Genomic DNA, 14,942 nt, shown 5'->3' with positions numbered 1-14,942 from the left:
AGTGGCTTATTGTTTCCACTAATAAGGGTACAGTGTTCCCGGCAACGGGTATCAGAGGGAGGCGTAAGTGTACTGGGACACAGGGTTAGACTGAGGCAGCAGATAATGGGAGATTTCTCATGAATGCAAAAAAGGCAGTTATTATCAGCGCTGGTTTAAAGAGGAAGGCCTCTTATTTGTCTTCTAGCTACACTCACGGGGCAGTGAGAAGTCTGGAAATTAAAGCCACACTTTGCCTGAACCCAGCGAAAGCGTTTCCACAGTGTTTTCCAGACAAACGCCCCGGCACCCTGCTCTAAACGCTTTCAACTCGTGACGACCGATCGTTCAGCTGCTAAATGAACAAAACCTCGTTTTTTACTGTGCGAGTCAAAGAGCTCTTGTGCAGTTGGGCTGATGTATGGTTTCTTTTGTAGCACTATTATCGTCACCTTCACAAAAGAAGTTTCCTTTTGCAGTTTGCAGGATACAACTAAACTTTTCCAAAGAATTTCACTACAAACTGGGCCGACACTGCTTCAATATGAAAATAAGGATCGCAGCAACTTTGAATCTTCCTTTTCCACGATAGCGTCAAAACAATTAGGTGGCCAGCCAAACATGGTAAAAGCTCCCAAAACATGAAGAAGTTGTGGCGGAACTGCGAAGCAGATCTGTGTGAAAGCACGGTTTGACCCAGCTAGTGACCCTCTGGATACACCAATGCCGACATCAACGTTTGTGCTCTCCTGCAAAATGAGTTACTGCCAACAGCTGCGCAGACAACAAGTGACCATTTACCAGAAACTCACACTGAACTGCAGACAGGAAGTCAACGCAAAACAATGGGCCCTAATAAGTGACATCACAAATACTTTGATGGCTCGACCTTCACAAACCAAAGGCAAATCCGTAATAGCTTCCGTTTGTGAAAGAACCAAGCGACTAGAACTTCTCTTACCTCGATTCATCGGTTTAGGGTGCGGCCTAAAAATTTAGGCCTGAGCATCTCAAGGAATCTTTGGCGACAACAAAAAAAATCGACACCTCAGCACTGATTCAGAGGTGAAGAAATCCAAAAATCAGTTAAGAAATTAGCCATTTGTGGCCATGCCATTGAGGAGCTTGAATCCTGCACCATCCCACGTGGCCAGTGAGCAGAGAGCGAGGGTGTCCTCCTCCTGACAGCTCCCCCTAGGGCCCTGGAATACATTAACCACTGAGGTCCACAGGGGTGTTGGGGACAATTACTCACTGCCGCCATGTGACACCCTCGATGAATTAAATTCCCCCTTTAAGTTATAAAGGCAATGGCATATTGTGGCCATCACTTAGCGGATGGGGTATGTCCGTGCCTGCGCATAATTTGATGTAACAATGCGTTGCCACAACTTGGTAACTCGACCCAGCAGCTGATTGCAGATGAGTGAGCAATGTGGCAATGAGGTCGGAGGGCAAAGAGGAAGTGTGGAGAAAAATTGCATTAAAAAGCTCTGTGTATGTGTCTTCATAATTAATAACTTCTAGTCCATCAAGCTGTAATCTAATTATGAAGTATGCCCTCATCTGCCATGAATCATTTCTGCACTTTGTTAGCTAAATTAGTGGAAAGCGTCCAGACACATCGCTGAGCTTTGAATGATTTTTTCTTTGTGAAAAGCACAAAAAAAGTTACTGGCCCAATACAAAATGATTGCTAAACCCCATTCTGCTAATAGCTTTAAAGAAAATGTAATTATGATTTGATAATTGACAAATTAAGCCTGTGGAGCTTACATTTTTTTTTGGCAATGGCCATGATCCATAAAATCAGTTTTTTCTAACAGCTGCATGTCTAAAAGAGGTAATTACATTCTCTGTAAACACATAAAACCTGAGCAAATACACCCAGCAGACGGCTGCGGATTAGGGGTGAGATGGAGATGTCATCCCGTCCTCACGATGGCACATCTGGAAGATAACTCTGGAAAAATATAGCTGGTGATAGGTTCTTTCAATAAAAACTCTCTAAATAAATTCCCACCGTGCGGATTTTACTACGGCTGTGACAACCCAAAGGCTCACGGAGCTGTGCCGAGGAACGTCAACACCTCTACCCAACAAATAAACGCCGACCTCAAAAACTAATTAGGTGTCATACTGAGTTTATATTGAGATTACGTGCTTCAGTATAATATCGTTTTATTTATGGAACACTCCAGAAACAAGGAAAGTCGCCTTTTTTTTGCAGCCAGTGTGGATTGTTTTTGTTTTTGCAGCCGACAAGTACAATGCAGAAAGGTTTGTGAACATCCGTGACGTTTTTCTTACGGCGTAGAAAGATATTTTGCCCAACCCTCTCCCCTCCTCCCCGGTCCTTTCAGGAACCTGGCAATTCCCGTCTTATTAGACTCCTCGGAGCCAAGGTCCTGTCGTTACACGAAAAGACCACCGGCTTCAAGTTGAGTGAAACTTTATACTTCCTCCGTGCTGTTTTCAGCATTAACTAATGATCTCGATGAGCAACACGTCGGCCGGGGAGACAGAGGGAGAGGGCGAAAAAAGGGAGACGCGGAGCAGATATAGAAACCAAATGTAATTTGTGAGTGTGTAACGTGATTAGTTGGGTCCCCAGCCGAGGCCTTCAGTCAGAGGCAGCGGCGGTAAAGATCATAAGACACATTAAGAGACACTCCGTCATGATGTGAAAGAACATCTGAGTTCTCAGCTGCCTCCATTCATTTTCCAAATGACAGCCGATGCGGTTGAAAGCGGTGGGATGTCTGAATGGCATTACGCTTTCAACTTTGATTAGGTGACTTGCAGAAGATGAAGGGAAGTCATTTAGAGGAGGATAAGTGTGTCAGGAGATAATGCCTCCACAGGTTGAACGTGACCAAGAGACACTGGCTCCGACAGAAGCTGATGAAACACAGCAACAACCTAAGAAATGGAGGTGCGTGCATGTTTATCTGCGTTTGCATGAGCTCGGCATGCAAATTTGTGTGAATCGGGATCTGCATTCAGACGCATGCTCTTAGCAACGCAGGTTTTTATGTGTGCGAGAGGCGTGTGCGCGGATGTGCGTACCCGCAAAAAGAAGTTACTTTCTTTGTGTTTCATGTCAGGCATCCGGTTGACAGCCTTTCACGTCGAAGTGGCACGTATTGGAAAAACAAAACTAAGAGGGCTGTACGTCTCTTGGTCACAGAATATTTAGCTAAATGAATGTTAAAAATGAATCACCGATTGCTCATATGCAAAATTGTCAGCCTTTCAAGCTCAAAACGAATTCTCCTACACATACAAATCTGTTAAACGTCATCGCATTGTTAAGCACAGACCCAGAAACACAATTTGAGGGACGGCGTGCACCACCTGGAGATTTACATTTTAGCTGTGAAAGTACTAAATCCTTCAAAATGTCTTTTCAAACTTTAAGAATGTTCTCTGTGCCCTGACCAAAACAAAACACGATGACAGGTGCCAGTTTACGACAACATCCGTCTCTTTATCTCTGAGTCTCCTCAATTTCCCCCGACGGAGAGAAAAAAGACAGAGAGGGAGAGAGAGGAAGAGAGAGAGAGAGGGGGGGGGGGGGGGGCGCACGGGACCTGAAGTGTGTTTAGGAGGAAGATGGCTGTCAGTAGCTGTCAATCGTCGGCTTTTTGATGCCATCGTCTCGGCACAGGCCTGTCTGTCTCCCAGTGTAGCAGCTATCAAAGGCTCGCTCACAGCAGAGACAGGCGCCAGGGCGGAAACACCAGGATATCCACACGTTCCCTCATTTGCACCTGGCACATAAACTTTGGGAAATCTGGGCCTGTGAATCACGACGGAGCCCATCGTTCCCACCTGGCCTTGAAGCAACAAACGTCTTGAAGTTTTTGTTAGTCAAGTTGCTGCATGGGGTGTAATTGTTGGTAAATGTATGGAAAGAGATTTTGACTGCGAGTTTTTTTTGGGCTTTTGGTTACGTGGTGCGGCATTCTAATAATGCGTGCTTTATAAAATGTCGAAAACATAACAGATGGTGAAAGAAACATTAGATACGTATTAAAATTAGGTCCATTTCCTCTTTCTAGTTTGTATTTGTAGCACTTCACCTTTGTTATTAGTAAGTTACTTATAATCTAAGAGATAATAAATCACTAAATACTAATATGCGGTTATGAATCTATAAGTGTATAAATGTACAAAGGATGTTTCCATGAAAAAAACAATGTATCCACAATAGTTTCAAATCAAATTTTCCAAGAAATGTGAGCAAAACAAATATTTTATAAAATGTATTATAGGTTTTCATTTTATCCAAAACAAGGTGGTGGAGTTAACAAATAAAACAATTTGGAATACATATTTTTCACATTACATATGATTTTACTGCCATTATTTACAACCATATGCACAGCATTTAGGAATCCTTCTAGAGTGCGCACTTGATCATCAGTTAGCCATGCATCGAGCACAACAGCAGGTGAAACATTTCAATAGAAAGCAGCGCGGTTGCTCATTTCAAATGGTCCATTGATCAGTGATCTAAAGAATCGCAGAACCTTTTAAATGAAAATGTGACTACACGCTGGTGAAAACATCGATGTATCCTATTGTCCTAGGATGACTGTCTACTTTTTGTTTTGTCTGAGGACAGTTCCCGTACTGCACCTCTGGACTGTGTCCAGGTGGCCGGATGATAACACAGAAGGAGGAGGAGGAGGAGTTGTTGACCTCTCTTCTCCGGTGGGTTTCTCCACTCCGTCCATTTGGCAGGGACGCGTTCAGTCGTCGATGGTGGGATCCCTGCTCAAGAACGCCACTCAATCTCCGTCCTGTGGCTGCGGCGTTTATCCGCCGTCAGGACGTCCTGTCAGCGCTTACCATTTGGCCTTGAACCTGTGCTAAACTATTGAGTTTACCATGCATAAAACATTAAAGATGTGCATCTGAAAAGCTTTGGCTGCCTGTTTATTGGCACTCACAGCTCCATAAACCATTTCCATCGCTTGCCGGATGAGACGCACATGCTCCGCAGTCCTATTGACGGCGTTTAACACAGAATATAAACCATAAAACACAATAATAAACATAAGCGGAGCAAATAAATCTGATTCATAATAACCCCGAGGCGGGATTTATGTAAGCAAAGATAGAGTCTTTGAGCAAATTGATGGTACAAGGTCTATCAAAGCACCAGTGAGACACTAATACAGTCTTATAAACACACCAGCAACACTCTAAAGCAGCTTCATTGCTCCTCTTTGGCTGGCCTAAGTGCTTAAGTAATGTATCGCTTTCATAAGTGTGCAACTTCGTGGCACTTTCTTTCGGTGGAAATATGTCTCCATCCTCTGGGTGGTGTGATTAAGAATAAAATACAAACAGCCTTACTTTGGGATAAATTTAAGCAGTGACATAAAGCAGGGAAAGTGTTAGCCAGTCTGAGGCCGAGCTGCAGCAGTTCTCGCTCCCTGAGAGGCCGCCGTGACAACAGCAGGGAGCCCTGGAGGTATCCATCACCGGCACACAGTGTCCCCCTGGCATCCCAGCTAATGTATCACCTCTGGATTACAGTAATATCTGTCTGATGGATGTTTTCGGAGTGGAGCGGGCCCCCACGTGTTACCACAGACAGAAGCCTCAGTCGCCCGGTGTAGCTCTGAGGAGACGGGGGGGGGGGGGGGGCCTTTGCTCCTGGAGGTCCGATTTACTCCCCCTCCCCCCCACCCTCCATCTCCTGAACGCAACGCCTCCTCCCGGTCATTTCGTCCCACCGTCTTTCCCCATTCTTCAGCTATTTGTGTGTATGCGAGCGCCTGCTCACACGTGTTAGTCACAGGTCTCCGCTGAGAGGCCCAGCCGCCGTCCCGGGGCGATGCCCGGCTTCCTCCAGTCAACTTTACTGCCTTCATTTGGCCTGATGAATGGTTCGCTGCCTTATCAGTCCCTCTGCCAGCAATCTCAAGTGGATCCCTGGAGCCCAACAGCGCCTGCAGCACCGGTCGCTCTCCCCAGCACGCGCTCGTTCTGCTGCTTTCACACACACACACACACACAGACGCACAATTACATACTGATAATACTATTGCAGATGTACAGTTTAGAAAACTACATGCACATAAAGAACAACAATGCACCAATTGTAGAAGCCAGAAACTCTCCGGAGCCGTAACACACACACACACACACACACACACGGCTCACAAGCATACGCACACGTCAGCTAGCGAATCCATCATCTTTATTTCTTCCCCAATGTGCTCCCACTTTTCTTCTGGCTGTACCATTCTCACAAAAATATTTATTTTTGCTGATTTTTTTTTTTTTTTTTTTCTTTCATGAGGAAACACAAAAGAAATCACACCTCTCTTCCTCCCTGGCTCATGCCAAAATAATCAATGCTTTCCAGAGAGGGACTTGTGGCGCGACATGCGTGGAGGGAAGGCAGAAGGATGCAGACATAGCTCCAGGGCTCTGGTTGTAGATAATAAGTGAGGAGCAGTCCTTGGGTATGCTTTACAGCTATCAAACCTCATCATATTTGACATGCATTCTGGTGTTTACACAGTATCCTCCGTAAAATCCTCTCCAGCTATAGAAGGGAACAGGGTGGAGGGAGCACACACAACGCAGCACGTACACACACACACACACACACACACACACACACTGAGAAAAGAGGAGCCAGTTGTTGCCTTCGCTTTCTCTTTCTTTCCCTCCATCGCCCCCTTTTCTCCGTGTCCCATCTCTTATCCACGGCACAATTGGCGGCGTTAGCACCTGTCAGCTGACTGACTTCTTGTTCCCGGTGGCTTATGAAAAAATCATGGCTGCTGGGCTTCAGAGGCTGCTTTCCCATCAATATGAATTCACCACGGTCTTCATGCAACATTAGGCCAGGCCCTGTTTTCGTACAGCGAGCCACACGCTCCTCCGTCTGTAATACACAAGAGGAAATGAAAAGAGTAAATAGTCCTTTTAGAATGTTGCATTCGATCACGAGTGGAACCAAGTCGTCTATGAAAGGGAGCAGTATACTTTGCTCTTAAAAGCACATTTGCTTTCCATCCCCAGATATCACGGTACTGTGCTTTGTACACCTTATTAGGGTGACCTGTTTTAGTTGAAATAAAACAGTACAATTCTCAGTGAAACCCAGCCATGCTTGTCCCCCGTTGTTATACGTATTTCCACATTTAGATGGATAAATCTGTTTATGTACTTTTGGTTTTAGCGCTACAGCCTCTTGTCATGTATTAGGGTTATTCAAAACCAAATGAACCAACGCATCTTTAGTAAAATGACATTGGAGAGATGGATACGGAATTATTATGTTAATTTGCAATCATATAACCCTAATTTAATTTTCAGCTGTTACCAACTTCCACAGGCACACCCATCACAAGGGGACTTGTGATATCTCTTCTTCACATAATTTGCTTCTTCTTTTCTAATAGTGAATAACAAATAAATAAATGGGGATGTGTACGATACCAAAATGATGCTATACGTTGAGGAATAAAAATATATGTCTGTTTAACAAAAATAGCCACACTTCTCAAGGGTCAAAGGTCAAAGGTTTGAACACTACCAGAAAACTTGACTTCTATTTAATTCTAAAGTTCTATTTATACCTAAAACTACAATACCAAGAATAAGTACACAACAAATCTGACCCGACTTTTGCCAAAACTGTGGCAAGAGTATTAGCGTTTCACACAGCGCAGTAGTCACAAGGCCTTGGAAGTAGACGATATCCGTTTGCATTAAAGGGTCACAAGCAAAAGAGTAACCGACTGCTCTGAGCCAAATATTAATGGTCAAAATCACTCGGAAATGTGGATTTCAAGGAGCTAATAAAGCACCCAGTCATTTGGCTTTCAATTTACATCTTTCTTTCTTGGACCTGCTGCAAACCTTCCGCTCTCCTTCGTCTCTCCGTCTCTCTCAGCCCTTTAAACATGGTGAAAGTCAATTAACTACACCACTTCTCCCTGACATCATCGCGCTAACACAAGCTGCTCTTGACCTTATGTTTGTGTGTCTTGAGCGTATGGGAGCGCCGTGCGTCTCCCTGATTGGATTAACTTCAGATGTGGTCTGTGTCCGGGTCTATTACAGAGGCAGTGTTGTGATTTCAAAGCCCCCCCCCAGCAACCCCCCCAACTCCCCTCCCCCCCTTCAGCGCCACTGTCCCACCGCTCTCCTCCCTTACACCCCCCTGAAGGCCTGTTCTCCCAACACGCCATCTCCCAACAACCCACACATGGAGGATTGTCTCTCACACACACACACACACACACACACACACACACACACACACACACACACACACACACACATACATGTCTGCTCATGCCTCCAAACAGTCATATCCCATGTGTCTCCTGCACAGTGATGGGATGCCTGGAGAAAGCGGCCATCCCTGCAACCGCACCCTCCGTCTCTCTCTGTTCCCGTTTTCCAAGTCCGGAGGGGTCATCTCAGACAGAGGGGCTTCTAATCAACTCAATTAAGCGAGTCTGATTGCCACGGCAAATTGGTCTGGGTTATAAAATTACCATTAGCGCCTCGAGTGCGATCACAACGGGACGCGGCAGTCAGATGAGAGTGAGACTAATAGGAAGGGAGGATGAAGTGACTCTGGACACAAACTGAGGCAGAGATTGAGTTGGTCTCTGTTAGGGGGGGGGGGGGGGGGGGGCGAATACAAATGTGACTTTCTGCACACGAAACATCGGAGGAAGTAGATTGTTGAAGGGAAATAGGGCAGTTGTATATAAGTAAATATAATATCGAATGTAAGTATTCACTCCTGCAGACGAGGCATTTTTCCTGTGAAACTGACTGACAGCCACTGCGAGCTGATGTGGGAGCAGCTTTTACTGTGTACACAATGATGTAGCTGGCAGACCTGCTGGCTTAAGAACCAGTGGCTCACCCAGTAATGGTTTCTGAGGATGCGACATTTGTCTCTACTCGTGGCTCGCTCACTGTGTCAACACCTTTCATATAGCCACGATTTCCTCAGTGTGGCTCACGTGCCCCGAAGCAGCCCGTTTGATCTTCTGGAGGACTGTCAACCTATTGTGCGACTCCGTGGAAATTGAATTATGTATTTATTTACACGCCAGGTTAATAGAAAAGATGCCTAGGTGATTTGAAAGTCAAACAACCACACCTGCCATTCATTTCCGTTTTTTTTCCCCCTGAAGCAGATCCTCTGTTTTGTTCGGATACACAAAGAGAGGATGATAATGAATTGAATGACTTATCCTCCACATTCGTGCTTCAAAGTACTTTGTGGTTTAATACTGCAGCGATAAATCCAGATTTCCATGATTGAAAAGCAGTTCGGCGGGAATATTGTGCCACATCCTCATCTATATTCTGCAACTCTCCAAGTGGCCTACATAAACTGATGCTCTTTGTGTGCATGTTTGTGCATGTGAAACACTCGTTTGGGGTCTTGCACAGCAGCACAGTGGCCCAGTTTGAGCAAAATCAGTGTCACTGCATCTCAAACAGGGGCGCGCCGGTGCCTGCGCACGTCGCGCGGGCCTCCTCCGGAAAGCTTTTAAACAGGCTTGTCATGACGGGAGACGCCGCTGTCAAACAGAGGACAAAATCTGAGGGCGTCAATTGAATGCCGAGAAACGCCTGTCAGTCGTTTTGACGTGGGTCTCTCTACTGTGATTAGCATCACTTAATATTCACGCGCGCGTATCCGCCTGCCGAGGCGGGGTGCCAAAGTGACTGCTGTGATTAGAGTGCATCACAAGCAGCCTCCCCATTCGCAAACAAACAGAGGATGTAACAGCCGGGTGACATTACAAGCGTCGTCGATACGCGTCGCTCGCTGCAGTCTGCGATGGTGTCACAGGTCAATTCAACAAGCGGAAAGTGATATCGCTCCTCAGGCGGCGGCGGCGGGGAGGCCCCGGCTCTCTTTGTGCCGCCGGGCCTTCCGACGTGGAAAACGCTGTGGGTTAGCTGAACAACACTGCCACTTGCTGGTCACCTTTAGGTACTGAACCACAACAAAGTACATGGGAAGGCAGTTTGAATAAACTCTGGTGTTGAAAGGCCTTTTTTGGGGGGGGGGGGGGAGGATAGGAGTTAGGAGCAGGAGTTTTGTTCCCTCTGGGTAAGGCTTAAAAAACAAAAATACACGGCAGACAGACCTGGTTTTAAATCTACCGCATAGATATTTCTTCTCTGCGCGTTTGAGAGGTACAGTGTCTTTCCTCCCCGGCGCTAAATGCATCAAAACAGGAACCTCTTGAATTATTTCTTTTCATATTAGCAGTTGTATGTGTCAGTTTTGTTTTTCTTGTTTCTCTAACACATACTTTTTTTTTTTTCCCCACCTCCGAGAGTGTGTGTGTGTGTGTGAATGCGTATCATTGTGGCACTCTGACAGTCACGGCCAGGGGGGGCGGGGGGGGGGGGAGGAAAAGGGGTAACGCTCGCTGCAGATGGCAGCACACATTTTTTCATTCCTTAAACAGACACAAAAAGCAGCTGAGGGACCAGGGCCTGTCTGTAGAATGTGCCGGGGAAGAGTAGGTACTTGGCACAAGTAGCAGAAACAATTAGCGTCACATAAGCAGAGGCCTGAAGCAGCTGGAGAGAGAGAGAGAGAGAGAGAGAGAGAGAGAGAGAGAAGGGAGTGGAGGTGGGGGTGTGGGGGGGGCATCTAATTTTTACCACAAGCAGAACTGTGTGCAGAACTGTGTGCAGAGACCCCCCCCCCGCCACCCCTTTTATTTTCTTTGTCCCAACTTAAACATTATCTTTTAAAGACAGTTCATGTCTCAGATCATTTAGTTGACGGGTTCTTTGTTGCCGGCGTTGTTTTTGTTTGTACCAGCGCATTCTTAATTGGGGAAAAGACAGAGGAAGCTCTGGGTCCTTGGAGAGACCTCACATCCCACTCACATCCCCAAAAATCCCTTTTTCAACAACCCTGGCTACCGTCTTTCCCCTTTTGAAGTTGGGGAGAATCTGTCGGGATGTGAAGTGTGGCTCGTGACGACACCACGCCGCACCGTGTGCTCATTAAACCCACGTTACAGATACGCACAAAGGAAATGGGTTTTTCTTTTGGAAAATCAAAGTTGATACATACTTCCTGGAAAGCATTTAAAAAAAATAAAAAATCTAAGTCTGAAGGAGTGGGGTTTTTCTTAATTCTGTAACACTGATAGCTCTGTTTTTATGAAAGTATAGCTGCTGCACTCACTCTGACAGGCTGAAGTGTCCACGTTGACCTCTCCCTCTGCAGCTGTGTGTCCAGTTTCTATATATATCAAACATAAGCAGTGTCTATGAAAGCATAGCTAGCACCATAAATGGAATACTTATCAAGTACACTAATTAATGGATGTCAGTTATAGGGGCAATATCTAAAGTCCACTAACACCAACATTAGTCACGTTATGCTACCGGGTCATAATGTCTCTTTTTAAAGCCTCTTTCTGCATTTGGGAACTAAAATGTATTTTTACAGGTAACACCTGAAGTAATGAAAGCACAAACAAATGTAAACTTTAATTGAATGTTTAATTGGACCGCTTTGTCAAACATTTCTTCATACTTTTAATTTTCTTTTTTACACTATTACTATGCTTTTTTATAAATAACAACTTTATCTTTGCTTCTTGAACACTCACAAACAACAACTGTAATGTTTGGGGGCGCAGGGATCCTAGGACCTTTGAAACGGATTGTAATCTTTGTGCTTAGCTGTGGAATGTCACGACCTTTATAGAATAAAGCAAGAACATTTGTATACAGAGAAACCTACTGGACAAAGGTAAGGTAAAGGATCTCTTGATAGAACGAAGGATTGGACCAGGAAATAAAGGAATAAACCCTTCCGCCACTAAGAGGCAGTATTGTACGACAGTGATACAACTTTTAACTGAAATATTCAAGAGTGGTTGGACTCTCTTTGTAGACTCCAATACTTTTATGAACTTTAGATTGAAATGTAAAACTACTCACATCAGAATTTCCACAGAGGATGTTGTTTTGTGAAATACACAAGTCGACATTTCCAATGTTACGAATGAATCGCAGTGTTCACAGTGTTGCGTAAGAGTGTACATTCAGGCAGACCTTGAACAACAAACCAACTTAAAACAGGCCAAAGTATGCGTGTGTGCTTGTTTGAACTAAACATTAACTGAAGGATCAATTTCCAGTGTCCAGCTTCAGGATTTAAAAAAGAGCAAACTCGTCAAATACTAAAGATTATTTGCATTTATTTAATAAAAATATACCTTTTTCTTGAGACTCTCTTTTCATTTGCAGTGATTTAATATTGTATTTCCTTTTAAACTTTTACATATTTTTACCGAAACTTTCCTAATTGCACAATATACTGAAAGAAAATCAATAAGTTGAGACTCCCACTGAAAAGGTTAAGCAAAACAAACAGATTAGTGTTTAAATAGGACCGGCTGAGAGATCCAGTGGATGAAGCTGTTCAACCTTTCTTTAACAAAGCCCAGAACCCCACCGCCCCCCAAAAAAGAAGGAAAATGGCTAAAGCTATCAACATGATTTGTTGCATGGGTCTGGCTGCTGTACTAACCGGTAGGATGTGATGTTTTCTGTGTGTAATGTGGCAGACGACAGAGATTTATTGCCTCGGTAATACCGTGTCTGATGGCGTGCTCTTTCTCGTCGCTCAGGTGTGGGAGCGTCTGCCTTTTCGGGGAAGAGCCACAGCGGAGGGAAGAACAACACTGTGCTGCAGTACGTCGTTAACAACTCCCTGAGGGAGCACCCTGTGCTCACCAAACTCAGACTGGTAAGAGAACCAACATGAACTAGTGTCTCATCCTGGGATAGAGATTCATTTATTTTTTGTGTCAATGTGGTTCAGTATGATGCGGGTCGGGCCTCTGGATCAAACCTCCTTGTTACATCCAAGTCAATATCGTTAAATGGGTTCCTTATGAGATTCAGGATCCTTTCGATCGCCTTTAACTCAGCATTGGTAGGCGCCTGCTAACATTCATCAAAATGCTGAAGAGCCACCAGCTGGTTGATGGTGGCTTTGACGTTGTTGCTGAACTTTGGATTCAAGTTTAGAACTGGAGGGATTTAGCTGAAGACTTATCTTTTCCCATTTTCAGTTCCATCTTAATTCTATTATTTTCTACCAAACAATACATTTTAAATGAACTCAGTGATTTATTTTTTATCTTTTCAGAGAACTCTTGAAGACCCATGGAGTAGAATGATGGTTGCCAGTGAACAAGCCCAGTTCATGGCAAATCTCATTAGACTGATAAATGGGACCAAAGCTATTGAAATTGGTAAGATGGTGTGAGATTAAATAGAAGACTAAGCAAAACGGGTCATGATACTGTGACCTTAAACCGCAGCAGAATTGAATTTTCAAAATGAATGCGGTTTGCTTTGTAAAAACATGTTTCCACCCTGAAAACCATCAATATAATATATAAGGACAGATGTGGTGGATTCAAGTCTGGCTCATTTGATTTTTAAGTTTGATTTTTTTCATGTTAAATTTCAAAATGTTAACCAATCAATGTTATTTCAAAAGTGACCAATTGAATTTGAGCAACATTAATATGGTGTCTCATCGGTCTAAAGCAGAAAAGAAAAACACATTCAAAAGCTTTTGAAAGTACACAAACTGAAATTTCCCGATGGGAATTTTACATTTTCAAACCATATCAACTTCATTGATGGTTTTCCCCTGACTTTAATTTAGCGGTGTGCTTATTACCGCAGTAAGGTTCTCATAAACAGGAGTTTCATTGCATGTCTTTTCTTTACTCCCATGTAAGAAATGTGATTATTTAGTGTTCCAGCTAACATGTTTTTGCTTTTCTGCAGGAATGTACACAGGGTACAACGCACTGAGCATGGCTTTGGCCATGCCCCAGAACGGAAGAGTTGTAGCTTGTGAAATAGAAGACACCTATGTGGACATTGCCAAGCCCTTTTTTAAAGAGGTGAGCAAGTGTCTTATTGAACAGCATGACTCCGTTAGTCTACAAAGTGAAAGAGAATACTGTAAAAAGTAAAAACTTGAATGCGTACCATGACCCAACCTGGCCGTTGTGTAGCATTTCAGCTTCTGTCAGAGCAGAATTGTGCGGCAGACAGCACTCTGTAGATCGTGCACATCTACCCCCCGTCAGTCCACAAAATGCTGTCGCCTGGGGAGAAGAAAAAAAAAAGTGTCTGCTCAGGCAACTGTTTCAAATTGAGATGCAAAATCAATTCCTGTTTTAGCTTTCCCTTACAGTGGGTTTAAAAGACAAATGATGATCCCCGCCCATCTCTCATGCAGTTGAACCTTTTCTCTAGGCTGGAGTTGAAGATAAGATAGATGTACGCCATGAAATAGCCATGAAGACACTGAGTAAGTGCTTTGAGAATTCTCCCGAGTGCTCATAAAGATGGACAGTCCTTTTTGTATCTTGACTTTTACCTCGGTTTCATCAGATGAACTGATAGCAGCCGGGGAAGCTGGAACATATGACTTTGTGTTCATCGATGCGGATAAGTTCAACTATGACAGATACTACGAAAAGTCCCTCGAGCTCATACGAGCAGGGGGCATCATTGCAGTTGACAATGTAAGTACACGTCTCACGGGCAGGATCAGAAACGTTGTGGCAGTGAGGCGTACAGCGTGAATCGGAAGACAATAAAACAGCTCTGTCCTTGTTCTATTGGAAAGGTGCTGTGGAGTGGGAAGGTCGTGAATCCTGCTCCCGATGACCTCACCTCCCAGGCTCTGGATGCCCTCAATAAGAAGCTACACAGCGACCAGAGGATTGACCTGAGCATGCTCATGGTGGGCGACGGGCTGTCGATTTGCATTAAACGCTAAAATCCTATGTTGAAAAGTTAGATATTTGTTATGTTGTACTTTGGCTATGATATTAAACACACATGAATGCATTGTCTTCTGTATCCTTTAGCTGCAACCATAC

At 44.4% G+C, this 14,942-nt stretch overlaps 1 protein-coding gene and 1 long non-coding RNA gene across 3 annotated transcripts; one reads left to right on the top strand and one right to left on the bottom strand.

The window, feature by feature from the left end:
• Positions 1-5,285: 5,285 nt before the first annotated feature.
• On the bottom strand, positions 5,286-12,292 carry LOC119213931 (uncharacterized). 2 transcript variants are annotated; one of them, XR_005119922.2, is made up of 4 exons: positions 11,965-12,292; positions 11,201-11,257; positions 6,736-6,892; positions 5,286-5,985 (listed from the first exon to the last, which is right to left on the bottom strand). It is a non-coding gene; the product is annotated as an uncharacterized LOC119213931 (long non-coding RNA). The 2 variants fall into 2 exon arrangements; XR_005119923.2 differs by lacking the exon at positions 11,201-11,257.
• A 117-nt stretch (positions 12,293-12,409) lies between these two features.
• On the top strand, positions 12,410-14,910 carry comtd1 (catechol-O-methyltransferase domain containing 1). Its single transcript, XM_037465183.2, has 7 exons — positions 12,410-12,558; positions 12,657-12,775; positions 13,181-13,286; positions 13,834-13,952; positions 14,311-14,365; positions 14,449-14,582; positions 14,687-14,910. The coding sequence occupies exons 1-7, from the start codon at positions 12,504-12,506 to the stop codon at positions 14,837-14,839; spliced, it is 741 nt and encodes a 246-aa protein (XP_037321080.2). The 5' UTR covers positions 12,410-12,503; the 3' UTR covers positions 14,840-14,910.
• Positions 14,911-14,942: the final 32 nt, after the last annotated feature.

The sequence above is a fragment of the Pungitius pungitius genome, chromosome 13 (assembly GCF_949316345.1).
Source record: "Pungitius pungitius chromosome 13, fPunPun2.1, whole genome shotgun sequence".
NCBI classification, from domain to species: domain Eukaryota; kingdom Metazoa; phylum Chordata; class Actinopteri; order Perciformes; family Gasterosteidae; genus Pungitius; species Pungitius pungitius.
This window is presented reverse-complemented; position numbering and strand designations above follow the sequence as displayed.

Bases quoted from the DNA above. Each gene is read 5' to 3' on its own strand.
- comtd1 (XM_037465183.2), top strand. From the start codon at position 12,504: ATGGCTAAAGCTATCAACATGATTTGTTGCATGGGTCTGGCTGCTGTA. The intron at 13,287-13,833 runs GTAAGATGGTGT...GCTTTTCTGCAG, and splicing joins GACCAAAGCTATTGAAATTG to GAATGTACACAGGGTACAAC. The intron at 14,583-14,686 runs GTAAGTACACGT...TCTATTGGAAAG, and splicing joins GCATCATTGCAGTTGACAAT to GTGCTGTGGAGTGGGAAGGT.